The sequence below is a fragment of the Rhamphochromis sp. 'chilingali' genome, assembly GCF_963969265.1.
Source record: "Rhamphochromis sp. 'chilingali' genome assembly, chromosome: 4".
Taxonomy (NCBI): Eukaryota; Metazoa; Chordata; class Actinopteri; order Cichliformes; family Cichlidae; genus Rhamphochromis; species Rhamphochromis sp. 'chilingali'.
The window spans coordinates 13,970,193-13,981,772 of NC_137948.1; the positions used below are offsets into that span (position 1 = coordinate 13,970,193).

General features: G+C 40.1%; 1 protein-coding gene across 1 annotated transcript; it reads left to right on the forward strand.

The window, feature by feature from the left end:
- Positions 1 to 601: 601 nt before the first annotated feature.
- Positions 602 to 10,856, forward strand: LOC308396000 (von Willebrand factor A domain-containing protein 7-like; the record flags this gene model as incomplete). Its single annotated transcript, XM_080881060.1, has 17 exons — positions 602 to 793; positions 925 to 1,132; positions 1,332 to 1,417; positions 1,525 to 1,618; positions 1,895 to 2,023; positions 2,443 to 2,629; positions 2,918 to 3,087; positions 3,199 to 3,311; positions 4,081 to 4,197; positions 4,926 to 5,132; positions 5,277 to 5,412; positions 5,860 to 6,012; positions 6,101 to 6,187; positions 6,400 to 6,509; positions 6,830 to 6,994; positions 7,171 to 7,470; positions 9,888 to 10,856. The coding sequence occupies 17 exons, from the start codon at positions 602 to 604 to the stop codon at positions 10,833 to 10,835; spliced, it is 3,402 nt and encodes a 1,133-aa protein (XP_080737186.1). The 3' UTR covers positions 10,836 to 10,856.
- Between the last annotated feature and the right edge of the window lie 724 nt (positions 10,857 to 11,580).

The following is an 11,580-nucleotide window of genomic DNA, read 5'->3' on the forward strand; positions in this document are numbered from 1 at the left end:
TTCACCGTGAAAACATAATCGGACATTTGATATTTGATTGAATTTTATTGTTTTACCTTTGGGGTGGCACCTGGGGTGGCCAGTCTGGTTGGGGGGGTGGCCTGTGCCCCCCCAGGCCACCCCGCTGGACACGCCACTGCTCGGCCTGGGGCTCGGTCACTCTGGCGCAGCTGGCTGCCGGCGGAGCTCCCGGGCATGTCACTGAAACCCCCTCCGCGGCTGCTGAGTGACCCCTTATCTGGGATTCTCCTCGGCTCTTTCTGGGATAGTGGCGCGGCTACCCCTCTGTTGGTCTTCCTTGGTCTCTTGTGTTCTGAGGGCCTCTGGATGTCTGGAGCCTTGATCTCCTCCATACCTGCTTCATGCAGGCTCCCCTCACCCTCTAACAGATCATTACATGTAGGAACCTTTTAAAAACAAGCGCGTTCATGCTCACAGGTGTACACACGAGTGCTCACATACACAAACTACACCCTTTTTGGCTCCTACCTTAAAGCACACTGTGCGCTGTCGATCTTACGTGCTGCACAATAATGTTTAACATTTAGTATTTACTGTTATATTCCCTTTCTCTTGTTCCTTTAGTAAAACACTGTCCATCATGGCTGTCAAACACACAGTCATGCTCCTGGTGGCAGTTTGTCTCTACCTACCAGGTCTAACCCATGGATTTCAACCATCCTTCTCTGTTGATGAAACTCATCGTGACATCACCAGAAAGGCAGTTCTCAGAAAGACAGCTGAGGTTTGCCGAGACCTTGCCGCCGCTGATGGAAGAGACTTCAACTTGAATGTGGGCTCATTATCATTTAAAACAGGGTCACTGCTTATGCATTCATGTTTAGTCTAACATAACTGTGAAATTTAACATTTTGAGATTTTTCCAAATGTCCAGTTAAGCACTTGGCATTTCTTTGTCTCCAGATTGATGACAACCTTTCAGTTCAGGAGGTGCAAAAGGCCTGTTTCTCCTCATCTACCTCCACCGCTCCGCTCTCTACTGACATTTTCCAAACTGCCCTTAATGAGATCTACGGTAGCAACGAAAAAGTGTATTTCTCATTGGTCGATTTCCCTGAGTTCCATTTTCACAGTGAGACCTTCCTGGGAGGACGGGACATCATCACAAGAGGTACACTTTAAAGTCCTCAAAATTAAACATGTTTACGTTCAGTACAACACAGATAGTAGATTATTTTGAATTTTTAATTAATTTCTATTCCTATACACCAATTAAAAAACATTTAAATGATAGGTGCAACAAAAATCAGAATTTTGCTTCATTAGGTTTCACTTATACTGGATTCTTAAGGTTATATGTTTTGTTTGAGATATGTCTGCCATGAAGGCTAGTGTGAAGTCGGAGAATTTTGTTGCTGCAAGACAGGTACTTGGACAAATTTGTCACATAATTCAGGTGAGAGTGATAATTATTGTTTTTATTTAAACTTGATGATGTTAAGATTTTGGAAGTAGGAAGCAGTGATAGGATTGGAAATAATGTTAGATTTTCCATACATTAAGGACTTTTACAGCCACAGTAACTGGGTGGAGTTGGGGAAAACCACTCCTTACTCCGCTCTGATCAGACCAGATCAACCACTGCAGAACCTAGCAGGTAAAAGCCTTCCAGCAACTTTAATCACAGTAAGAAACACATTTGTCTCCACTTGTTTTAATTAATTTACCTGGTGGGGTGTGTACGGACACACACTTGCAATAAGGGAGATAAAGGGGATAAATAGGAAAGATATAATAGCCAAAATCATTTTACAAAAGCACAGTTCAAACCAAGTCTTATCGCCAAAGCATAGATGGCCCACCTTTAAATACTGTATGTCACAACCTGTTTCCAGATGGTTTTATGGATAACCTTTCTCTTGCTTTGCTCCAGGTCCATCTACTCCAACTTGTAATAGCTGTACAGGAGATGCCTGCACTGATAACATTTTGCCTGAAGTGCTGAAACAGGGGCTCCTGACCTCAGGCTACTTTAGCACATTCTCTTCTTCAAAGCCTACTGGTAACAATCACATTCATTTGTGTATAACAGCAAACTATTAGGATTTGTATTATTATTTTCTTTTGTTTGCTTGTTTCATAGCAAATGGACTGTTTATCAAACCAGCAGAATGAGTAAATTGTAATCAACACTGAAACTAAATTGGCTTCTGTAGTTTTGTTTGTTTTTGGTATTTGTTTTTTGATTAGAAAATGTAAACAGCATCTCACAGTAATGAATTCCCACAAGCTACAAATTTAAATATTACAACAAATAGATGTGTTGTCCCACCTTGAATTTAATTTAAAGATTACCTAAACTCACCTATTCATTGCCATACCCCAACTATAAAACTCTTTGGATGTTTTTTGTCTTATTGATCATTTATTCAGCTATTTATCTAGGTATAATTAAATGTAATTTGTTATTTTTTTGTCCAGGTAAATGTAGCCATGGTGGTCTACTTGACAAGACAAGAAAAAGGGACCCAGTTGGGGGCATCAATAAGGATTCTTTTACATCAGATCATGGCACGTTGCACAAAAAAGCAGCTAATCTGGCAGTGGATGCTACTATGGAGCTGCTGGAGGACATCAGACTAGCTGCTGGAGACAGGAACTTCTTGCGGTACGGGAAAAATTGATCAGAGACATTCTTGCACTCATGAAATGGTTACTAGAACTCTAATAAATTTGAAATTGAAACAGTTTATATTTATTTTCATGACACAGCTTTCAAGGAAAAAAATAGTAAAAAGCCTTCCTCACAGAAGATAATATGTATCTTAAAAGTGATGCTTTTTATGATGCACATGTTTCTGCAAAGATACCTCGGCATCATTCTGAATGTAGAGAAATTGGGTTCCTTACAGAATAACAAAGGGATGATTTTGTTTTTTCACTTATGTTCCTCCAGGTTGATGGGCCTCTCCCAGTCCTATGCACTGTGTTTTGTCATTGACACTACAGGCAGTATGGCTGATGACATCGATGCAGCAAAACAAGTTGCCTTTAACATAATTGACAGTAACGCAGGAACGCTACAGGAACCCTCTCAGTACATACTGGTACCTTTCAATGACCCAGGTACTTCCACTTTTATGGATATTCCCCATGTTGCCAAAGAGAGCCAACAAACAAAGCACATATACAGTACAAAAATCTGCAAGTTCATGTATTTCTCTGTCCCCCAAAAAGAATTTGGACCCGTGATAAAGACAACTGACAAAAACTACTTCAAAAAGGAAATCAACAAGCTCACTGCATCCGGAGGAGGGGATGAACCAGAGATGAGCATGTCTGGACTGCGAGTGAGTGTACTTGTATTCTATCATTGGGATGTGTGCTTACACAGTAATTAGTGTGATGTGACTTATGAACTTTTAGGATGAAGAAATGGGGTATTTGCAGGTAGTGCAAAGGACATTGTTACGTTCCCCTGAGGGGTCTAGGCGGTGAGGGGAGAGTAACAAAAAGTGACCGGGTTAGAAAAAGGAGTCAAGGAGGCAAAAGGGTTAAATCAAAGAGTTTTATTAAAGTAGCTCAACTAAAAGAGACGGACAAGCAGCTATCACCATTTAAGAAAACAAACAAAACTCAGGCGTGGTCAATAAAGTAAAACGTAAGCCAAAAAGAAAGAGAGCAGCTCACTAGCTGCAAACCACAATAACACAGCTCACTAGCTGTAACCACTCACAAACACACTCAGCTCACTAGCTGTAACCACACTCATGGCACTCTGGCCCAGAGCTCACCTTTTCCTGGGCTTAAATACTTTTAATTACTGATGTGAGTCAGCTGTGTAACAGGGAAAGGTGACACCTCAGGCAGAAGAGGTGGTGGGACACGCCCACACAGGCACCTTCAGGAGGAGGCCCTGCTATTGCCGTAACAACATAGTTAGGAAATTAATATGAACCTACTGTGTCCTATTATGTAATAACAGAATGACTGTGTGCATGCATTATCAGAACTTGCTTTTTTGTTACTTTTTTAATCACTTTCTGAATTACAGTTTTGCACATCTGGTAAATCACAACAAATAATGTTTAATTCTTCTGTCATTTGTATAACTGACAGCTTGCGCTGACATCAGCTCCACCTTCCTCTAAAATCTATGTCTTCACTGATGCTTCAGCCAAAGATTCCCATCTAAAAAGCACCAACATTGCCCTTATAGAGAGAACCAAGACTGAGGTATGTGTGAGGATAAGTTGCATTCTTATTATTGTTGCACTTTATATGTTAGTTCAGCTGATGAAGAAATTGCCAAATAAAAACATGCAGAAAGGAAAGAGTATTCTTTGTTGAAATGTAAAAATAAATAAATTCTGAATTGTAATTCCAGCTTACAAAAATGTGTAAAAAAACAAACAAAAACAAAACAACAACAACAGAAAAAAAGGTTAATACTCTGGCGGAGCAAAGTACAGTGTGGCACAGTGGTGCCGTGTTTATTACTGTAGGATCACAGTAAGGAGGTTCTGGGTTTTAAACACTGGGTATCCAGGCCTGTTTGGAGTTTACATGTTCTTTCACCGCCTGTGTGTTTGCACAATTGTATACAAAATTCTGCATGGTGAATTAATTAATATTTTTTGAATTAGCTGTAGATATGAGTGAAACGTAGATAGCTGCTAAATAATTACTGGTGAAAAGGGTCAATATAGCTTGATGGCAACATAAATGCCAGTCCATTATCAAATTTTACAAAAGCTTTTTTTTTCTTTTTTCTTTTTTTTACAAAAAAGTCAGTTTTACTCAAGCTAGTCCAATCCTAGAGCAACACCTCAGTAAATAGTTTCATTTATCCATGTACTGAATGGTCACTTTAGGTCTCTTTGATACTTTAGATAGAACTTATCCAGTTTCCACTGAGCGTGATATATATAAACTGATGCATTTTTCTATCCCTACACTTTCAGGTGTCTTTCCTGTTGACAAACATTTTTTCCAGTCGGCGGCGCCGCAGTATTGATGGTCAAAATTTTTCACCTCGTGCAGTGAGGCTAACAAATGTCCAGCTATACAGAGACCTGGCCCAAGCTTCTGGAGGTCAGGCTATTGAAGTCAGGAAGTCAGATCTTTCCTTGGCCACTACTGTTATAAAAGATTCATCAGCTGGTGCTGTGGTGAGACACTGAGCATTAACAGGAATTACTTAACATGTTTACAAATTGTGAAGGACTACATTTTGATAAGTTGGGGCCAGATATTTAACAGATTTTCTTTCAAAATTGCTTTCTCACTGGAGCTTCTGTTTCTTTGTCTTTCAGGTGACAGTTTTCCAGGTAGTAATGGATCCGGGGCGACCTGATAATTTTAATTTTACTGTTGATTCATCAGTAAGCAACGTCATCATTTACATCACCGGAGTTTCATCTCTCACTTTCACACTCACCAGCTCAGCAGGTTCAGTTCAACGATATTTTTTGGACATCAGTTTTCTAAAACATAATATTTCACAAAGACAAGGCACTTCCCACCTTGTGTCAGCTTTGCTTTATTTCTTTGGCTCTCTGGAAGTTCCTCATCTGACCTGATCTCTGGTCTCTGCTTTTTGCCTTTTGATTTCTCCTGTGCAAATCTGTTGTTTGGGCAGTCAGGTGAAGGTTAAGAATGTACAGTAGTGGTACTAGTCATAATTTTACATTCTTATTTAGTAGTAACTGTGCAGGTGGATTGGAATTCATTTGCCTATTACAGAAGTGGAGTAATTTGCAAGTGTCTCACACCCATGAATTGCAGTAATAGCACAGTAGTAATAAAAACAACAACAGTCACAATTACAAATTTAGGAGGAGGAAGAAAATTCCATTGTCATGCTGGTAAATAATTCAGCCATTTTCCTCTTTTCAGGAGTGTCTCAGGAGTCAAGTCAGACCAGTGGTTCTCTGGCATCCATAACAACAGTGGGAAACCTACGCAGAATAAGGCTCAATGCTGGAAATCAAACGGGTTTTTGGCAAATCCACATCAACTCTAACAGTCCCTACTCTATTAAAGTCACAGGTCTGTAATATAATTAAGAAATAGTCTGTAGAAAATGTTTTCAGTGGTATAATATTTCTAACTTAGATGTGGTTTCTGTGTGCATAAGGTCAAAGTTCAGTGAACTTCATCTATAACCTTGTTGAATTACAAAAGGAAGGTGGAATCAGACCCAAGGAAGGCCGTCCTGCTACAGGTTGACTAAACAAAAATGTATCATTTGGTTTGTGGGAAACTGAGATGACCTAAATAGTCATGAAAAATGATTACATTGATTTATGTTTCTGGGTAGAAAACTTCCAACTTTTTTGTTTAGATAAACATAAACTTTTAAGTTTAAAGAAGATTCACGTACAGTCTAAGGATCTGTTGTAATAATACTCTTTTGTGGCTTGCTATCATTTTCAGGTGGTAATGTCACTCTCCTGGTCACTGTGACAGGAAGTGATACAGTAACAGTCACAAAGCTCACGCTCTTCGACAGTTCAGGGCCAAAGGAGTTGATTGGATCAATACAGGCATGTCATATTTTACACCTGATAAATGTAAAAGGTCAAAATTACAACTGAAACTACAACAGACCACAGCAAGCATTCCTAGACTTAGTCGCTTTTAGTCTGTGCTAACTGCACTGTCAAACATAGTGTTATAAACATAACTTTTGTAGTTCTACAACAGCTTAAGAAAACACCAAGAAGTAAAAGATACATAAATAACATTGGTCTTTGGTGGCTGCTTGTTTACTCTGATTACTGATTGTTGCCACCATCTAACAACTAACTTATGCATCTAAACATGCATAAGGTGCTCTCAGTTGCTATCTTTCTGTTTTCCACAGTCATTAGAAAACAGCAACTTTCTGGTAACATTCACTGAAGTCCCAGTAGGAGACTATGTAGTTCGACTGCAAGGTGAGGACACCAGCACCACATCCCGGTCTACCTCAGATACCTTCCAGAGACAAGCCTCCACCCGCATCACAACAGCTAGTCTCTCTGTTGCTGTGAGTAGTAGAGTCATATGTTGTTTTTTGAATTTCTAGAGCCAGTTTCTAAACATCTTATCTGCCTGGATAAACTCAACAACCACTGTCATGTTATTTTCTATGTCATTATATAAAAGAAAGAAGTGATTGTTTAACTTCAAATTTCCTGCCCTCTTCTATCGCTACTTTTCCAGGCACAAGCTGACAGTATCAACATAGAACCAGGCACTCGCATCATCATTCCTTTTACAGTGTCTTCGGATGTAACTGGGACATTCACAGTGCAAGTCAGTAATGACCGCAGCTTTGACTTCACCTCACCTGGAAATGTCAATATTGGTCCAAGCGATGGAGGCAAAGCCAATGGGACAATAACCTTAAGTGTTCCAGCCAGCACTAAATCAGGAACAGACGTGACCCTCACCATTCAGGCACAAAACGCTGCTGCCACTGACATCAACTATGCTGTCCTCCGATTTTCTGTGGCTGCCAAGGTAAAAGAAAAAAGACTTTAGGTGAAATGAGACTAAAAACAGTGTTTTACATTTAAAAAAACTAATAATCCAAACTAAATGTATCACTGTTCTGTATTGTCAAATGCCAAATGTTTCAGTTTACATAATACTTCAACTGTGATCTGAGGAGAGCTTTTAAAAGAATCAGCTCAGTGATGAATTAGTACTGCATATGTTCTAGTTCAAAATAAGAAAAAAAACATGATTCACTGCGTGGACAATGTAAAGGGTCATGCTACAAATTTCATCCAAGAAATCCATTGATTAATCTGTTAACTTTCTGATCATGATTGTATTAGTAAATCCAAAAACGAAATGTTCTTTTCCACAGCTGTTCAATGGTTTTTACAAACAATTTGTTATTTGGCATAGGGTCATTTGACCACTGTGCTAAATTCTTTTTGTCGCCCAGATTTGCTAAATTATTGAAACAGTAATACTACTATCGGGGTTGTACAAATTTTGTGAGTCATTTTGAATGAAACGTCTGGATTTATAACCCATAATATCAATTAAAGTGAGTTTTAATTCGGGACATAGGTTTTTTTGTAAACAATAATATCTCATTACTAGTGATGGGCCGGTCGCAAACGAACGTCGCTCTTAGAGCCGACTCTTTGAAGTGACCGATGCGAGCTGGCTCCTTATTGGGAGCCATGGGGGGTTTTTTTTCTTTGTCTTGCCCTCTCTTTCACTTTTTTTCGCTTCATGCTGCACGTCAGCCTTGTGTTTATGCTGAGCAGAGACGGGAGGGGCGAAAACGCAAGCCTCTGTTTGTGCCCCTGAGCAGAGGGGGCGGGGGCGGTAGTTACACTCATAACAGCAGTAGCACACAAAAAGAGCAGGAGGGCGAGAGAGACAAAGAGAGCCGGTATTCTGACAAACCGGCCTACTTTGGCAAAATGTCCTACCGTAAGACATTTATGCACATTTCTGCTGTCACAGAGTAATTCCAGCACAAATTTAAGTAGGAATGACGGTTTGCCACTTAACTTTGCCCATCAGAGTATGCTTGTAGGTAACATTCACAAAGGTAGCATGGTTTGGCACTTCATTTTACCCGACAGAGTATCCTTCTAGATCTTATTAACAAAGGTAGGATGATTTTCCACTTAATTTTAGCTGTTAAAGTATGCTTCTAGCTCATATTCACAAAGATAGGACGGTTCGCCACTTAATTTTGTGTTGTGCGCATGCGCATAAACAACAGGTAGGATGGTTTGTCAGGTAGGATGGATTCTCAGAACACCAGGGGCAACAACAAGAGACAACATCGTCACATTAGAAAGGTATGGTAAAGAAAATGAGTAACACCAAGAAAAGAAGCAAAATCTGGAACCATTTCAATTTTATAGACAATACAAAGGCAGAGTGGAGAATCTGCAAGAAGAGACTATCATATAGAGCTGGCTCCACAAATAAAATGCACAGGCACCTGAGAACTGTCCACCCATCAGTACAATGGAAAGATAAAACACAGTCAGTTTGATATTAATATTTCTAAATGCCAACCTTTCCCTTAATTAAAGATCTGGGCGTTCATTTTTTTGTTTTTGTTTTTTTTGCATATTTCAGGCAGTACGGTGTCACGGTGGTTAGCACTGTTGCTGCTGAGTTCAATTCTACCATCAGGCCAGGGTCTTTCTGTGTGGAGCTTGCATGTTGCAGGGAAGAATAATTTCACCTAGGGATCAATAAAGTATTCTGAATTTCCCTGTGTTTGTGTGGGTTCTCCCCGGGTATAGTCCAAAGACATGCAGTTAGTGGGGATAGGTTAATTGCCTGAGTGTGAATGGTTGTCTGTCTCTATGTGTTAGCCCTGAGACAGACTGGTGACCTGCCGCCTCTTGCCCTATGACAGCTTGGATAGGCTCCGGTGACCCTGAAGAGGATAATAATAATGGATTGCATTTATATAGCGCTTTTCTAGGCACCCAAAGCACTTTACAATTCCACTATTCATTTACTCTTACATTCACACACTGGAGCTGCCCTGGGGCAGACTGACAGAAGCGAGGCTGCCATATCGGGCCATCGGCCCCTCTGGCCAACACCAATAGGCGGTAGGGTAAAGTGTCTTGCCCAAGGAGACAATGACTAGGACCAAGAGAATTGGGGGATCGAGCCGGCAACCTTCCGGTTACAGATGAGCTTCCCAACCACTTGAACCAAGGTCACCCCCCCCCCCCCCCCCCGATAAGCCGGTTCTCTAAAAAGAGCCGGAATTCCCATCACTAGTCGTTTCATACACATTTTTTAAGTGATATTCAAAAACAAAAGAAAACGCTGAAAGTATGAAAGAACAGAGATATAAGGTAGCATCTATACCAAATTCTTTTTGTTCCTGTTCTTTTGCCTTTCTGACTACTTGATCTCCTTTCTCTCTCTTTTTTCAGGCCACAGATTTGTCCGGTCCAGTGTGCCATGTAGTTAATATATCAGGTATCTGTAATGTCTCTTCCATCCTCTGTGCATCATCTCAGTGGGAGTTCATTGCTAATCTCACTGACGGCATCAATGGGACTGGCATCGCAAGCATCACCCTCCGCGAAGGGAATGGTACCCTTGATACTAGCACAGCGGTTGGAGCAGGGGGCGAGAATATCACACTGGTGACCTACACTGCCTCCTGCTGTTCACAGAATGTGGTTCTAGCTGCTGTGGACAGGGCAGGAAACGTGGGGACATGTATGGGGCAAGCTAGAGTACTTGCCACGCCTGCTCCTATAACTACAACTACTCCAGTACCTGCAACTACTTCTCTGACTACAACTACACCAGTACCTACAACTATCCCAGTACCTACAACTGCTTCTCTGACTACAACTACACCAGTACCTACAACTATCCCAGTACCTACAACTACTTCTCTGACTACAACTACTCCAGTACCTGCAACTACTTCTCTGACTACAACTACACCAGTACCTACAACTATCCCAGTACCTACAACTGCTTCTCTGACTACAACTACACCAGTACCTACAACTATCCCAGTACCTACAACTGCTTCTCTGACTACAACTACACCAGTACCTACAACTATCCCAGTACCTACAACTACTTCTCTGACTACAACTACACCAGTACCTACAACTATCCCAGTACTTACAACTGCTTCTCTGACTACAACTACACCAGTACCTACAATTATCCCAGTACCTACAACTACCTCTCTGACTACAACTACACCAGTACCTACAACTACTCCTGTCCCTACAACCACTGCAGTGACTCCCTCGGTGACTACTGCTGCAGCTAACAGAGCATCCACTAGAGGTCATACAATGAGTGTAACACATTATGTCTGGATCAGCATTGCTTTTTCACTGCTTTTTAAGTAAGGTATATAAACAGAAATTTAACTAGAACTGAATCATCAAATCAAAATCTGTTTTAGAAAAGTAATACTTTTAACTCTTTTTAAAATATGAGCCATTGCATTTTTGTAAAGGTGTAATTGAGCATCTCATATTTTAATTTTTTTATTTTTTTGGGTGAAAATGGGAACGTGGTATAATAACGTACATTTTGTTTATTTGTTTTATCATTGCCTGCTAAAAAGGATCCAAGTAAACATTTATATTGAATTCACTACATAAATCAACATTAATACCCTCTCTTACAAAGTTATAGTTAATCTTTTCATAGATGAAATTGTAAAGTATTTGATTCATTTTAACCTGTGCACATAAAGTAGCAATTTCTTAGTGTCCAAAGCTGCATTTCATTCCCCAGTATAATGTAATAAGCAACTACTATCTGCTAAGGGAATGATGATTTAGACAACTTTTAGAAACAAAACTCCATTTGGAACATCCTGAAATGCCACCAGTGCCACCAGTCCAGACATCACTTCCGAATGAGACAGCTTGGATGCCTTTTGATGCTACTGTGGAAGATTTACAACAGGCTATTAATATATAATTTATATTTAAGAATTTTGTCAGAATCACAAAACAGTTTTAATGTGTTTAAGCAATAAATAAATGTGATTTCATTAGTTTATAACTGTCTCATTTTATTGTCTCATTCCTAAAGAGATTACCATCATGTGCTATACTTATAGGCTATTACAGTATTAGGTGA